Here is a 17,258-nt window from a genome sequence, read left to right as displayed (position 1 = left end):
TGAAGAAGCAAAGGCCCTCAGAGACTAGTGAGGGGAAATGGGGAAACTCCAAGTTGCAAGCAGTCAAGGGCTAATCTGAGGCGTGGTAGCAGGATTGCTAGGGCTCACTCCTGGCCTGGGGGTTGGGCTGCTGCTTCCCAAGCATGCCATTAAAACAAGGCCCTTGGACTGAGAGGGGCCAGAGATGAGTAAAAGCAGCAGTCAGCGCTGAGCCAGAGCCTCCTCCAATCAACTAGGGTCACGGCCGAATGTTAAGTGCTGGCTTCCCAGTACCTTCCCCAACAAGCAGAGGAAGCCCTGGGCTGCCCCCAGCCACACACTCTACATTCTCTACAGCGGCTCCCACTGCCCCGCCCACAGCCTCTGTCGTATCAAAGTGATCTGTCTCTGCAATTCTGTGCCTCAGAGAATGTGTTTACTAACTCTGAAAAGGTCCCAGTCCTCTAGAAAACTTACACATTATGAAAACAAAAGGAAAAAAAAAAACGTGAGCTGGTGTTAGAGTATCTGTGCCACTTTCCTTCCTCTGGAGCTGAATTCTTAGTAGAGCCAATGGATGAGCATCTGCATGGTTTCCTTATTAAAGTCTCAAAGGCTTAAATTTAAGATACTTAGATGTTAAGAGGCTCAGAAGCCTTGCTCTAGAAAAAAACACTCCTCTGACTTCTTGGTCACCTGTTTCTTGCCTTAAGAAATGCGGTGGCACCGCACCCCGGGATAAGTAACAAAGCATAAAACTAGACTCTCCAGGAAAAAGAAACTTAAAACACACTTCGGAAGTCCCCTACCAGCCCACGGGTTCCTTGGGATGCATATGCTGGATTATCTCTTCCCGGAAGGTTTGTATTTAAGCAATGTGTTTACACCAACAGTGTTTCCATGCAGAGGCCATACAATGACCCAAATGCTGGTTTCCCAAGTTCAAGGATGCCTAAAGACTCTGTGCCCAGATTTCTTCCTGTTAAGAATTTAGATAAACCTCAGATAGACCTTGTGTTGTTTTTGTGTTCCAAGATGGGATATGAGTAAGCCGGAAGTCTAAGAGGACAGTAAATCCAAGCCGACAGAGCAGCAGCCAGTGTCTTACCTAGTGGACCCTCTCCTGCAGACTCCAAGACCTGAGCAGCCTCCTGAGACACCACGGTGATGGCTCCCACCACTGGTTCATGATTGACATCCCCATTGGGAGTGCCATCAGGGATTATAACTAAGCCACGTTTCTGTAGAAAAGGAAAAAAGCCACCGTCACAAAACATGGCCCACACGGAAGCAGTAGTATGCTCTGTGAGGTGACCCTGCGTCAATATGTCTGCCACAGGTAACACTGGGTTAGAACTAATTACACGGAATATAGGTCCGTAGAAGAAATGACAAACCTACCAAATCTGCACTGAAGAGTGAATGCTGGGATGTCTTCAGGCTGGGAAAGATAACAGGATGAAAGGAAGGAAGAATAAAGCAGTGAGGGACTTGAACTCCGGGCTAAAGCTAACGTACCTCTCCTGTCTTCACTGTCTCCTTCAGGTCAGCCAGCTCCTCTCTGAGCGTATCGCGCTCATTCCTAAGGCAGGCAATGTATTCTTTCTGTTTCTCTAGGGCCTGGTTTTAGACAGGGTAGCAAGGGAAAAGAATGGCACAGAAAAAGAGCAAGTAAAAGAGGCAGCAGAGAGTACCTAATTCAAATAAACAAAGATAAGGCCATAAAAGACAAGGGAGCAGTAAAGCTTGGAAACCAGCAGTTAGATATGGGCGGAAATACAAAGTCATATGGACACACATCTGCACAGGAGGGTTTCAGCAAAAACTGGTTAGTCGTGCGTCAGTTTGCCAAAACATGCTTATCACATCAGGCGGGAGAACTGATCTTTCTTTTCCAGTCGATGGGGGAAAAAAAAAAAAAAAACAAAACAAAAACAGGAAAAGGAAGATGAAGATAGCAGTCATATTAAAATAAAGTTTTCCTTACTGACTTTACTACATTTTCATATGGTGACCAAAACAAATGACTACATTTTATGTTTAACTAAAACTGTTCATCAGGATACAGTGAAATTTTTTTAATTAAGAAAATTAAAAATTTTTTAGTTAAAAAAGTTTTAATGGCCCTAGAAGAAAAAATAACCAATATATACAAGGTATTTTAATTAAATATTGGCTGTAGTGATTGTTCTGCAAACAGTGTGGCAAAATATTCCTCAAATACCACTTAATTCAAAATAGCTTATCTCCAAAGGGATTCCCAAGAACCTGTTTTTTTGTTAATTTAGTTAAATACAATTAAGAATCTGGTTTCTGATACACCTTTCTAAATGGGAAAAAGAAAACACTGACAAAATAAATACAGCCCACCTATGGAGTGCAGCAGAATATGGGTTTGGGGGACAGGCTTTTGAGTCCCAGCACGTACTAACTTACCTAGGCCTCAGGTTTCTCATCTGAAAACAGAAGGGACAACACGTACACGGCATAAACACTGCTGCCATGCGCGACTCCCAGGAAGGCTGAGGAAAAGCCCAGCACTTTCTTTCCACTTGGATCACCCCCACCACTGCCTGAATCACAACTGTCAGTGCTGAGGCCAACAGGGCAGAAGCAGGCACACACCCAGGTCATCAGTGACAGAACGAATCTGTTCTATGGAGGCAATAACCCAGAATTCAAAACATACCCCAGGCAAGCAGCCCATGCAGATACCTGACAGCTGGACTAGTCTGAAAAAACCTTTCACTACATCAGTGTTCCTGTATTTAATATGTTCTGCCAACAGCCCCAACAGGTCAAGAAGTTAAACTACAGCAGGTACCTTTCCTCTCAGTTTATGGGGTTAGAAATGAGCCAATGGCTTCATTACTGACTTCTGAGTAGGTGGACAGTGTTCTAAATCATTCTAACCTTACGACAAGAGAAGCTGGCAGCCACCAACCATGAGGCTCCAACTGTACAACAGGCACTGCTACAGAGACATGTAATTTTGCCCTAATATATGCATATATATATTATTTCTCCCTTTTATATCCTGTACTTGTCTTATCCCCATTTCACAGATCAGAAAATTGAAGCTCAGAAGTTTTATATATATACATTTTGGGGGGGGGGCAAAGTCGCAGTAAGTGCCAAAGCCATAAAGTAAATCTAGTTCTTTTTGGTTTCAAAGCCTTTGCATACTTTTTCTCTATCACAGCCCCAAGAAGGCCACAATTCTGTTTCCTTACTGTCATCCCAGATGCGCTGGAAAAGAAGCCTCTAAGTAGCCCTACACCATACTTACCCAAACTGCAACAACAATATCTAATTTCCTTTCAGCAATTTACATTCACACCATATGGCGTGTCTTGAGTCTGCCTTCATATTAATCATTTAGGCGTTTATCCTCACACTTCAAGCTACTATTACCACTCCACTGCATTAATAACAAATGTTAAGCTCAGGACAAAAAAGCACAAGAAATACTTTCCCATCTGTTGGCAGACACTTGATCTCCAGGGCTTAGATATTTGTGGGTTATTGGTATCTGCGTGCATAGTTTCGCCATGCATCACCGCATACAACCAGGTCAGTGATCACTGCCACAACATGCTCTACATAACCACCACCACTAGATGCTCTTAGGAACAGACCAATCTTAAACTAGAAATTCTAGCAAATGCTAGTACATGCCATTGGTTCCTCTTCCTACGTATTACAGCAATGGATTTTATCTTTACTTTGGGACTTAACTTTATTTTCCCATAATTATGGATGGGAAAATAAAATACATCCTTTAAGTTCTCCCATTTCACCACAAAGTTTGAGGGCTACTGAAATACCTTCTAATTGGAGCAAATGTACTCTCACTGATCTGAAATCCTCTGTAGCACCTGAGCGTAAAACTGCTACCCTGTGTTTGCATTCAGTAATAGCTCTCACAGTAGACTTTTTCCCCCCGCTTAGGATAAAAACCAAATGCCTGTGGAGATCTAAATTATTCTTTACCCCTGATCTAACCTCAAATTCTAGTGTCAGGAAGCCTGAAAGATATGTATAACAGGATGAACTCTGGGGACAACAGGTTATTTCTCCATATAATTGCATGAGGCCAGAAATATCTTAGAATGGGATGGAGCCTCACACAGGGCTATCCAGATACACCAGTCCCGTGTATGTGCTTATTCCATACATAGCCAACTGGCACTTGGAACCGCCTTAGGACTACAAGCATGACCACAAGGATCGACGGAGGAAAACCAAAGAAAACTAAACTCTAACATGAGAATAACGGCCATGTTCCTTTATTAAGTCACTAACTTTAAATCTTGAAAATGAAGCTAGAAACAAGTGATACATGAGGTAGTCACTGACTATATTGAAAATGTATCTTGTGCAAGTCGTGGGAGGACCACATTAGGATGGTTATCAGAAAAACCGGAAACAAGTGTTGGTTAAGAGAACCCTTGTGCAGTGCTGATGAGAATGGAAAATGGTACGGTTGCTGTGGAAGACAGTCTCACTACTCCTTAAAAAACTTAAACATACCATTACCATATTACACAGCGATTCTACTCCCGGCTATCAACCCAAAGTAAAGAAAGCAGGACCACAAAGAGGTAGCTGCAAACTCATGTGCACAGCAGCATTACCACAAGAGCCAAAAGGGGGAAGCAAACTAAGTGTCCATCCATCACCCAATGAATGGATAAACAAAATGTGGTACACACATACAATGAACTATCATTCAGCCTTAAAAAGGAAGGCCATTCTGACACATGCCCCACCACAGATTTAAAAAAAAAAATTTTTAAGTTTAGTTTTTTAAAAAAGCCAAAGGAACACATTATTATATACCATACAGAAAGAAGATAGCCACTTTCTCATTCAATAATGCCATGAATATTTAGAAGTCAAATAATCTGTCTTAACTATGAGCACATCTTTTTGGTAGAAAATAAATTTTTGTTTTATTTTGAATAGCTATTTTATTGGACTGAGTGGTTTGGAGTTTTCCTATAGCTGATCCAAAATAATTGGTTTAAATACTGAGATAGTTATATAAAATAGAAATCATGGACCTACAGATCTGTGCTACAAAAAATTATGTGAAGGTCCTAAAAGACCATTCTAGATAGTGACCAGACTAACTAACCTTTACAAATTACCTACTTTGTGCCATACATTTTTTCATATCTCATTTTAAATTCCCCAGGTAAAAATGTAAATAAGTTTAGTAGCTCACAATCAGAATTTCAAAACTCTTAACAGTTATATTCCAGAAGGCTCTTCTAGCTTTTAGAATTTTAGAAACTCAGTACTTTAAATATTAAAAACTCTTAAGAAATAATTTTGTTTCCCATGAGTTTATTAATAAGAGGATGGGGGGCGGTGGGCACCTGGGTGGCTCAGTCAGTTAAACATCTGTCTTCCACTCAGGTCATCATTTGGGGTTCCTGGGATGCAGTGAGTAGGGCTCCCTGCTCAGCGGGGACTGTTTCTCCCTCTCCTTCTAACAACCCCCACCCAAGCTCGTGCACTCTTGCTCTCTCAAACAAATAAAGAAAATCTTTAATTAAAAAAAAAGCGGGGAGGCTATGTCCTTAGATGTATGAAAAGAACCGGATAAAAGAACTCCCCCATCAACAATGAAGGTTATGATCCAGAGGACTGCTCATCCAGGCATGTCTATCATAGGTGTTCTTGGGGATCTTTGCCAACTTTTCCCTACGCCACCTGACCTCAAGCAGAACAAAACTTTCTGTGTTCTCAAGACAAGGGCTTTCTTCCCTCTCTCTGCTCCCTCCACCATAGCCCTTCCCTGACAAGGTAAGCATCTGGCAGCTATGGCTGTGTGGCAGGCACCCCCAGTGCAGAATAGAGCTCACAGCATGAGGTGGGGCACATGTCAAGGGTGACACAGGATGAACTGGTGGGAATTTTTCCAGCCTCCATACGCTTGGAATCTATCTAAAGGGCTTAGCAAAAAACCACTGAAGACTTTCCTTCTCTGGGCACCACCCCCCTTGCTTTGGGGAGTCATAGGTTATAATTAGAGATGACGTCATGGTTTGGCAACTGTGGCAAATCTTACATTCCTATCCACTTCCGTAACTAAATTGATGTTAATCTCTTCCTATTTTATTCACCAAGGATTTATGGGATGCTAATTACTTGTCCTCCACCCCCCACTCACTGTTCTCTTGTTTCTCATCCAAAATTCTTGCAATGTAAGGATATCTGATTACCCACAGAATTTGAATTAAATCCTGTGGTTGCTTCTGGATGAGAATCCTGGGGAAATAAACTTCCCTAGAAAGTTCCTACTTTGTAGGTTTCACAAGCCCAGAGTCCTGCTAGCAAGAAGAGTTCTTTCCAGATATACTATCACATTTTTCCCTGGATTTTTTTCTGTCTTCTGCTTATTCCCATTTCAGTGTATAAATGCTCAAAAATAACCAAAAGGACAGATTTTTAGGAATCTCTAACTTAAATTATATTGGTCTATTCCTCATCAATGAGCTTCAGACCAAAGCCCAATTTTATTTCATACCCTAATATTTTTATCTTTCCACAGGAGTGTCTCCTGGAGGTCAAACACCTCTTTTGTCACGGTGTCTATTTTCTGCTGCATTCGTTGATTCTCCTGCAGAGGAAGTGGGGAGAGAAGTAATAAAAGAACAGAAAGAAAAAACGGAGGGGATCAGATGGAGGAAAACAGAACAAAAAGTAAAGCTGATAAAGAAACTTAACAAAGGGAGAAAGAAAGCTGCGCTGAACAGGAAAAGAGCTGCTTGCAAAGGAGATGACATCCAGTGTCTTGGCGACAGGACTTCTGCTGGCTTGCCACAAGGGAAGTGGGAAGAACTACTGGGAGCACAGCCCTGCGGCAGCAAGCCAGTTAGGGCTTCTGTGTACAAGCAACTCCACGTACGTGTTCTTCCTCTGATAACTGCCTTTTTTCCAAACACGGAGCAACTTACATTTCTAGAGAGGGAAATTTTGCTTATGAGAGAGCAAGCTATAGTTAAAAACTTTATTTTCTTAAGTAGAACTAAAAAATACAAAACATCTCAACTTAATCATTTCAAATTTGTTAGTAGAACATACCACAGCAAGAATATCATGAATTCGAAGGAACAGTCGTATTTTTAGTTTAGTTCAGTTTTTTAGAAAAACCAGAATTCAGCATGTAGCCATTCTTAAGGAACTATTCTCATTAGGCAACGAGATTCAATCTATACACTTGAATATTAACAGGTTTTCTTTTAAGAATTATTGGTAAATTACCATCTCCTACCTTTCCTACATATACATTTCTTATCTACTTTACCATGAAAGACCAAAAAGCATTATTTTCTCATATTCAATGTTTTTCAGTTATACATACACAGGGGTATTAACATCTAAGAGATGTTACTTCTAAACATAAAAACTCCTAAAACTAAAGTCTTTAAAGTTCGTACATACAACACCCTCGGCTTTCTTTAAAGAAACCACTGTGACAAGTTATGGGAATCAAGCATTACAATTCCTCTTAAGCACTATCATCAAATTAAAAGCTAAAACACTTAACCAATTCTAACTTAAGGTACTGAATTTGAGAAGCAGCTGGCAAAGCAGCTTTATTATTCTTCTGAAATCAAAAGTGGGGAAAAGTATATATCTTAATTAGAAAAAAATCACAAGCGGTTGGAACATAGACACAAAAAAACACAAAAGGACAAAAAAGGAGAGGAATTCGCATTATTTTTAAATACCAGGAGGACACAAAACTTAGATAATATGCTTCATGCCAAAAATGGAAAAACAAGGACAACTAACTTCACATATAATCTGATATTTTCAAAGGGTTATCTGTGTCCACATTTAGCATTCACAAACTCAATCAGCCAGGCTACATTCAATTCAATCATTCTCAAGAATGAAGAAAAGTTAACACAAATCCACAAATAGAAAAGTAGTCATTTCTTTTCCTCTATTAAATGGTTTTTTTAAAGTGATTTACAGGGACGCCTGGGTGGCGCAGTTGGTTGGACGACTGCCTTCGGCTCAGGGCGTGATCCTGGAGTCCCAGGATCGAGTCCCACATCAGGCTCCCAGCTCCATGGGGAGTCTGCTTCGCTCTCTGACCTTCTCCTCGCTCGTGCTCTCTCTCACTGTCTCTCTCTCTCAAATAAATAAATAAAAAATCTTTAAAAAAAAAAAATTTAAAGTGATTTACAGGGTGAGAGATTTAAGTGGGGCAGGTCCATGGGGAGAGGGAGGAGAACCAAGTGGGGATGAGTGGAGGCAGGGAACGTCCTGAGCAACAGGAATGTGGATGAGTGTGGTGCGGGAGACATCTCCCAGGGATCCCAGGGATCCCTAAGAGCTGGCCTTCCTAAAAGCACTCCCCTGTCATCAACATTAAGGTAACATAAGAAACCTTTGAGGGGCACTTGGGTGGCTCAGTGGGTTAAAGCCTCTGCCTTCGGCTCAGGTCATGATCCCAGCCTGCTTCCTCCTCTCTCTCTGCCTGCCTCTCTGTTTACTTGTGATCTGTCTGTCAAATAAATAAATAAAATCTTTAAAAAAAAAAAGAAACCTTTGATATCACACCATGCCAGTGGACAGGATCCCTTCCCAGAATACTTAAAAAACACTAGGAAAAACCTCAAAAGGAAAAGCCACATTTAAAGTGAGTTATCTTGTTACTCACAAGGTAGCAGGAACAAAAGTACAATAAATGCTTTCAAAGATTTCTTGGTGGACCCCACTGCTTCACATTCCTCAGGATGCTGCCAACACTGAGGCACTCAGGGTTCCTCCACCAGCACAACCTGCCCACCTCCAGTTTTTCATAGAAGCTGTCTGTCTTGACTGGTGCTTTTCCTTTAGCCACCTCAGAAACAGATCTACCTCAGAGAAAATCAAACGTCTTATTCCCTAAGAATCCTGCCCCAGCAGACAGTATTCACTATATTCCAAAGAATAATGGTACTCATAATTTTTTCCTTTTGCCCATTTCCTAAGATATCTTTAGCAAAGAATGTGCTTAGGAATAAAAGATAATCACAAAAGCTTTTGCTATTACAAGGGGAAATGTTTATAAAGTTGGTAGCATTAATTTTTTAAGCCTGACTTTATGTTTCATGTGTGTGAAATTCTATGGTACAGCTAAGATGAAGAGACAAGGAAACTCTGTGGCATTGTAACTCCCTTCCCTCCCAACACACACCCCACAGTCCCATTCAATGCATTTTGTTCAAAATTAAGTATTTCCACAGTTCACGCACATACCTCAATGAGCTCATCTCTCTGTCGAAGGCCTTCTTTAAGTTCATCCATCTTATGCTGCAGCACACTACACATATGTTTCTGCCTTTCTAACTCCTGTTAATAAACAAATGATACAGCTTATACAGCTAAAAGAACACAACAAACTGGCACGTCTACAATGCACTAATACCGAGGGGCTAAGACTGACCTCCAGAAACACACTTGGACTTCCCATGCATAGTAACTTAGAAAAATTCTGTTTCTATGGAAAGGTTCAGAAAATTAACATTTTTCATCCTAGGAGTATATATCTAGAAAACCCAGACTAATTAATGGCAGAATTACTGAGAACAATGAGAAGACTTAATAAAGTAACATGTTATAAAATTAATATATAAAATCCAATAATCTTCATAAATATAAATAAAATATAGAGAGAAAATACAATAAACACAATATCAAAAAATAAAAATTTAAAAATACATGTGTAAACTTATAAGAAATACCCAAAATCAATATGAGGAAAATCATATAAAATATTCCTGAGGGACAGAGAAGTAGGACTAAATAGAAAGGCATATTATCTTGGATAAGAAGACTTAGTATCATAAAAATGTCAGTTCTCCCCCAAATTAATCTATACATTTAATGCTGTCCAAATAAAAATACCACTAAGCCTTTTTTTCTCATCAGAACTTGAAAAATTGATTATAAAGTTTATTTGGAAGAAAAAACAGCCAGAAAAAAAAAAATACTGGTAGAGAAGAAAGCTAGCCTTACTAAACATAAGGCCTATATAATTAAAACAATGTTTGTAAGGGCTTAGAAATACAGATGAAAGGAGCAGATGAGAAAATCCAGAAATACACCCAGTTACACATGCAAATATTTTAAACAAAAACAAAGCAAAATGATCATCTCCAGTCAATCAGAAAAAATAAGAGATTTATATTAGTGAGGCTGGAATAACTGGATATCCAAATGGAAAAAGGAAATTGGAAGCACACCTCACAGTATACACCAGGACGAATTTCAAATGGATTGGCAGTGTATGGAAAGAAGGGAGAAAAAAAGAGAAAAGGAAAGAAGGGTACAGTTACTAGAGAAAAAAATGATAACCAAAGAGTAGGAAAAAATGTTACTAAAAAATGACCTAAAAATCCACCAGCAAGTAAGGGAAAGGGGTAATAAGTTAGACTATATAGAAACTTTTGAATGGCAAAAGGCACTCTAAGCAAAGTAAAAACACAAATGATAAGCTACGAGAAAATAAACTGCAACTTGTATCAGAAAAAAAAAGGTTACTGTCTCTCTATATAGAGCCTCTAAAATCAAAAAGAAAAAAATAAAACTATATAGAAAAATAGTCTAAAGAAATGAACAGTTCACAGAAAAAGAAACAGAAATCACTCTAAATATAAAAAGATGATCATAGGGGCACCTGGGTGGGCTCAGGGGGTTAAGCCTCGGCTGGGGTCATGATCTCAGGGTCCTGGGATTGAGCCCCGAATCAGCTCTCTGCTCAGCAGGGAGTCTGCTTCCTCCTCTCTTTCTTTCCCTGCCTCTCTGCCTACCTGTGATCTCTCTGTCAGATAAATAAATAAAATCTTTTTAAAAAAAAGATGATCATATTAAAAGAACAATAAATTAAAACTGTAGGTCTCACTTAAACACAAGTCGAAGTCCAAAAACTTGACAACGTATTCAGGAAAATATCGGGAAGGAAATACGCCCTCTCGTACATTTTAGTAGGAATCCAAAATGGTATAACTACTACAAAGGGGAATCACAGTATCCAGCAGAATGACCATGCCTTTTGACCCAATGAACCCACTTTGATGACTCCCCTAGCTCTCCAGGCAAAAATGCAAAAAGACTTATGAGGTACATCATTTTTCCAGGACTATTTTTAACAGCAAAAGACTGTAAACAATTCTGATGCCTATTAATCGGGAGCTGGTGGAACAAACTACAGCACATGCACACCACAGGATCCCGATGTAGTAATGCCAAAGAACAAAGAAGACCCACAGTCACAAGGTGATAAAGAGCAAGGTGTGAACTAGTATTTATTGTGTGCTACTATCTTCTAAGAAAGGGGGGATTTTGTATATATATTTGTATATATATTTTTTCAAATAGCAAAATATATCTATCTTAAGTTAAAAAATGGAAGGCTAAAGCATTTAATTAAAAAATCCCTTCAAGAAACAGGGATGAACAGAGATGGAAGATTGAATTCTTTGATATATTTTCTTTGTTCATTTGACTTCAGATATATGTAAGTATCTTATTAATTATAAAACACAATTAAATTCAAAAAGCAATTCCCAATGGGAAGCAACCAAATGTCCACAGACAGATGATCAGATATATAAAATGTGGTATATATATACACCGGAATATTATTCAGGAAGGAAATTCTGATGCACACTACAACACAATATGGATAAACCTTGAAAGCATTATATGAAGTGCAATAAGACAGTCACAAAAAGTCAAAAACTATATAATTTCACTTCTATGAGATCCCTAGAGTAGCCAAACTCAGAGAGAGAGAAAGTAGAATGATGTTTGCCAAGAGTTGGGTGGGAGGGCAGGAATTGTTATTTAATGAGTACAGAGTTCTGCAAGATGAGAAAGTTCCCATTGCACAACAATGTGAATATACTTGATACCACTGAACTGTGTGAGCTGTAACACCTTAAAATGGGTAAGATGGTAAGTTGTTATACTTTTTATCATAATTAAAAGCAAAAAATAATCTAAAGATAAACATTTTTAAAGTGGGGCGCCTGGGTGGCTCAATTGGGTAAGCAACTGCCTTCGTCTCAGGTCATGATCCCAGAGTCCTGGGTTCAAGCCATGCATTGGGCCCCCTGCTTAGTGGGGATCCTGCTTCTCCCTCTCCCTCTGCTGCTCTACCTGCTTTTGTCTCTCACTCTTTGTCAAATAAATAAATAAGATCTTTTTTTTTAAATAAGTAAACAAAAAAAATTTAAAGCAATTCCTAAGTATAGAAAATAAAATGCACTGAGTCTAATTATATATCCAGTTAGCAGCATAAGCACACAGAAACTATTTTGAGTAACTTTTAAAAACAATGGTTGGACTATACATAGTATAGCAGCAAAATAACAACCAACCAGAACAAAACAAAAAACTTTTAACTATTTTCAGTAATTATATCATTTGTGGCGACATTGGTATTGCTATTCTGAGCACTGTGGGATAGAGCAAAGAGAACAGAATATAACATAATTACTATCATCCCCAGTGACTTTGAGAACTAGCAGTGGGAAAATGGAGATATACATATGTAAAACAGCATAAGGAAAAATGCCAGAGTCCTGAACGTGAAATAGAACTACCAGAATAAACTCATAATACATTTTGACTTTAAAAACAAAAAAGTACCCCACATAAATATTTCCCTGATACTCCCACTAAGAAGGCCTTTATAAACAGTGATGATCTCAGTGGCAAGAGCTCTCCAGCACCCATACTGCCCCACTAAAAGAACCAAGGCTCCTAGGACAAACAGCTCCAGGTTTGGAGCAGGAAATGTACCAGATGAGCCTGGAACACTTTCTTGTGCTAGACAGAATTTATCCAAAAACAAACAAACAAACAAACAAACATGTCAAAATTACTTGGAAATCAACCTGAACACATTCATATTACTTAAAGGTTGAACAATCTGAAAATCAAAAGAATAAAAGCTAGGGGTGCCTGGGCGGCTCAGTCATTAAGCATCTGCCTTCAGCTCAGGTCACGATCTCAGGGTCCTGGGATAGAGCTCCACATGGGACTCCTTGCTCAGCAGGTAGCCTGCTTCTCCCTCTCCCACTCTCCCTGCTTATGTTCCCTCTCTCACTATATTTCTCTCTGTCAGATAAATAAAATCTTTTAAAAAATAAAATAAAATAAAAATTTAAAAAAATAAAAGCTAACATGAATTCAAATCATCAAATGCTGGTATTCTTGACTTCATAATGATATTTTTAAAAAAATTTTCAAGTTGTATCTGATAAGGAACTTGTAGCTAGAATATATAAACTCTTGCAACCAATAATAATTTTAAAAATCTAATTTTAAAATAGGCAAAAAAGAGAGCCACCTGGATGGTTCAGTCAGTTAAGTGTCTGCTTCAGCTCAGAGCATGATCTCAGGGTCCTGGGATGGAGTCCCATATCAGGCTCCCTGCTCAGTAGGGAGTCTGCTTCTCCCTTTCCCTCTGTTCCTCCTCCTGCTAGCGCTCTCTCTCTCACTCTCTTTCTCTCAAAAAAATAATAAAATAAAATAAAATCTTTAAAAAATAGTAATAAAAAATAAAATAGGCAAAAGATCTGAATAGCTATTTCTCCAAGGGAGATATATGAAGCATATGAAGATATACCCATAATTATTAGAATTCAGGAAAATGCAAACCAAAACCACAGCTGCTAGGAAGGTTGTAAAAAGAAAAAAAGTCAGACAATAGTAAGTGTTGGTGAGGGTGTGGAGAAATCAGAACTCACATACACTGCTGGTGGGAACGTGAAATGGTGCAGCCACTGTGGAAAATGGCCTGGCAGTCCTCAAATGGTTTAATATAGTGCTGCCATATGATCCAGCAACTAACTCCCTTCCCAGGTACACACTTAACAGAAAGGACAACAAACGTCCACACAAAGATTTATATACCAATGTTTACAGACGCATTATTCATCACAGCTTGTGCATCAGCACACAAATGAAAAACAAAATGTGGTATACCCACTGAATGGGAGAGTATTGGGCCATAAAAAGTAATGAGGTAGTGACCCACACACTACAATACAGATGAACATCCAAAATAGTTAAGCTAAATAAAAGAAGTCAGTCTAAAAAGCCAACCTCCTATTCTGTGACTCCACCAACTGTAAGTTTAGAATGGGGAAATTACTACAGAGACAGAAAGCAGACGAGTTACTGAGGGCTGAAGGGGGCAGGAGACAGAGCAATTACAGCTAACGGATACAGGGCCTCTTTCTGACACGACCACAGTACTCTAGAACTAACTGGGATGGCTGCACATAATGTGAATATATAAAAGCCCCTGAATTGTACTTTTAAACGGATGATGTAGATGGTACGTAAATTTTATCTCCAATCCATTTTAAAATAATTCAAGAAATATAAAACAGTAATGATAAAATTAGTATATCCCATTTTCCAACCCCTGATCAACTAACAGATCAAAGCATCTAGCAACAGCACTGTAAAAAGAGTGAGCCACACATCAAGGCATCCTGCCAGATGATAACCCATAACCCGTGAAGCAGACTTGCCAAAAATGCTGCACCTTTGTTTGGTTAAGCCTCTAAACCTCATTACCTGTTTACAGAAAAGACAGAGGAAAAGGGAACACAATAAAGACACCACAGGGATGAAACAGCGAAATCTCTAAGGCTGTCGGAAACTGTTAAGACAAGTAATCCAGTGTCTTTGACACACAAATTGCAAGGGAGGGAAAAAAAAAAGAGAGAGAGAGATGAAGGGAAAGCTATAAACACAAAGAAACTTAAAAGACATGACAACTAATTTCAATTTATGAAACTTACCTGGATCCTCAAGGTTTTTTTCTGGTTTTTTTGTTTTGGTTTGGTTTGGTTTGGTTTGGTTTTTTGTTGTTGTTGTTTTTGCTTTTAAGTGTAAAAAAGAAAACCACTTAGGACATTTGAGACAACTGAAATTTTAACAATGGTTGGATATGTAGTATGAAGAAATTATTCTTAATTTTTTAGATTTCTTTGTATCGTTTAGAGAGTCTTACCTAAACTCTTTTTAAATATGAGGTACTGAGGGGTGCCTGGGTGGCTCAGTCAGTTAAGCATCTGCCTTCGGCTCAGGTCATGATCCTGGCGTCCCAGGATCAAGCCCTACATCGGGCTCCCTGCTCAGCAGGAGTCTCCTTCTCCCTCTCCCTCTGCTCCTTCCTGGCTTGTGCTCACTCTCTCCCACTCTCTCAAATAAATAAATAAATAAATAAAAATCTTCTTTAAAAAAATATGAGTTAGTGAGGTCTTACCTCAAAGAATAGGAGTGGGGGAAGTAGATGGACAAAACTGGCCATGGATTGATGACTGGGGGTAGATGATGGCTTTAGGAGGCTTCAGAATAGTCTGCTATTTTCCGTATTTTTAAAAACTCTAGGGGTGCCTGGGTGACTCAGTGGGTTAAGCCCTCTACCTTCGGCTCAGGTCATGATCTAGGGGTTTCTGGGATTAAGCCCCGAATCGGGCTCTCTGCTTAGCAGGGAGCCTGCTTACCCCTCTCTCTCTGCCTGCTTCTCTATCTACTTGTGATCTCTGTCAAATAAATAAATAAAATCTTTAAAATAAATAAATAATAAAATAAAAACTCTAATAAAACATGTCTTTAAAATCTCAGATAAGCTTTTAAAAAAGGAAAAGAAAAAGAACCGCCACTAAAATAAATAGCTATTAAGAAAATACTATACTTGGGGCACCTGGGTGGCTCAGTCGTTAAGCGTCTGCCTTTGGCTCAGGTCATGATCCCAGAGTCCTGGGATCAAGCCCTGTATCAGGCGCCCTGCTCAGCAGGAAGCCTGCTTCTCCCTCTCCAAATCCCCCTGCTTGTGTTCCCTTTCTCGCTGTGTCTCTCTCTGTCAAATAAATAAATAAAATCTTTAAAAAAAAGAAAATACTATACTTGAGACATCCCTAATCAGGCATTCATTCGTTCCCAGAGTAGGTATAGAGACAATATTTAAGACGTGGTATTATAATCCCAGCAGGAAGCACTGAAGACATTTTGAAAAATTGTATTAATACCACTGTTGTTATAATTGAATGGTCCTTCTCTATCCTTTCCTTCTGAGCTATAATAAAACGTATCTGAGTGCCTGACCTCTCTGTAGGTCTCTGAAAGTGAATATTCTACTGCATGAGGCAGTATCTATAGGGGCACCGGGGTAGCTCAGCCAGCTGAGCAGCCAAGTCTTGGCTGACTTGTTATGAGTGCTGAGCCCACACTGACACACCATTATTACCCAAAGTCCACAGTTTACATTAAGGATCACTCTTGGGATTATATATTCTATGGGTTTTGACAAAAATAATGTATTCACTCATATAGTATCATTCAGAATACGATCACTGCCCTAAAAAACCTCTATATTCTGTCTATTCATCCTCTCTTCACCGAAGCCCTTGACAAACACTTCCACTTTTTAAATCTGACCAAAACAGACTAGAATGAGCATTTTCAGTCCTCAAGGAAAAAAATCCCCATTTATTAACACCAGTCCCTTTAAGGTTGTAGTAACAGCTTTTCTCCCTTCAGATTACTGATGTTTCTAACAACACACCAATGTACTTCCTAAATTGTTTTCTGGGCTTTTTATTTTTGCAACGTAGTCACAATTCATTTTTTTGGCAGTACTATCCTTTTGTCCTCTGCTCGGACTGACATTAACACTTTAAAAAGTCCAAATCCAATAAGAGAACCCAATTTGTTTTCTGCAGTTGTCAAAGGGCAAATCTGAACCTTGCACAGTGCCTTTTATTTTCCATCTGCACATTTTAACAATGTAACTTACAAACCTCTAAAGAAAACATCTGTTGACTTCTGACCTATGTCTCCATCCTGCTGTTTTTAAATAACTGGTTAAAAACTTCTCTCCCAGCATTTAGAAAACAGACTATCTTGAAAAATTATAGAAAAGAAAAAAGTGAACAATCTCACTGAAAGTCTTCAGAGCTTTGTGGCATTCCAGCCAGTTAAAACAGGAAGAAATAAATAATTCACTGTAATTATCCCAATTAAGAGATAGCAAATAAAGATAAAACGTGAGTTGTATTCTATCTTCAGAAAATGAAGGAGGCCATAAGATTTTCCTTAAGAGAATTAAGTAGACTTTATAAAAATTTAAAAAGGAAAATATTTTAAGGCCTGAAAGCTCATGTTTGTCAACTTCCATGGATCAATCCATTTCAACTGAAGCTTCAGTTCTAGGTATGATGCACTCTTCCATCAAGCCCAGCATC

General features: G+C 39.0%; 1 protein-coding gene across 17 annotated transcripts in view; it reads right to left on the bottom strand.

Annotated features, from left to right (window-relative positions):
* The window catches only part of LRRFIP2 (LRR binding FLII interacting protein 2), a 107,425-nt gene that overhangs the window by 9,948 nt on the left and 80,219 nt on the right, over positions 1–17,258 (bottom strand). For 8 of the 17 annotated variants that reach the window (XM_044252709.1, XM_044252710.1, XM_044252708.1 and 5 more), the window contains 4 exons: positions 9,247–9,339; positions 6,518–6,610; positions 1,498–1,599; positions 1,088–1,220 (listed from right to left, as the gene is read on the bottom strand). In XM_044252709.1, the coding sequence (XP_044108644.1) occupies positions 1,088–1,220; positions 1,498–1,599; positions 6,518–6,610; positions 9,247–9,339 (421 nt within the window). The remainder of the gene's footprint in view (positions 1–1,087; positions 1,221–1,497; positions 1,600–6,517; positions 6,611–9,246; positions 9,340–17,258) is intronic. The other 9 variants (XM_044252715.1, XM_044252717.1, XM_044252721.1 and 6 more) reach the window with 2 other exon arrangements.

This window comes from Neovison vison, chromosome 6 (genome assembly GCF_020171115.1).
Source record: "Neovison vison isolate M4711 chromosome 6, ASM_NN_V1, whole genome shotgun sequence".
NCBI lineage: Eukaryota > Metazoa > Chordata > Mammalia > Carnivora > Mustelidae > Neogale > Neogale vison.
The sequence above is the reverse complement of the archived record's forward strand: the minus strand, read 5'-3'. Positions and strand labels throughout refer to the sequence as shown.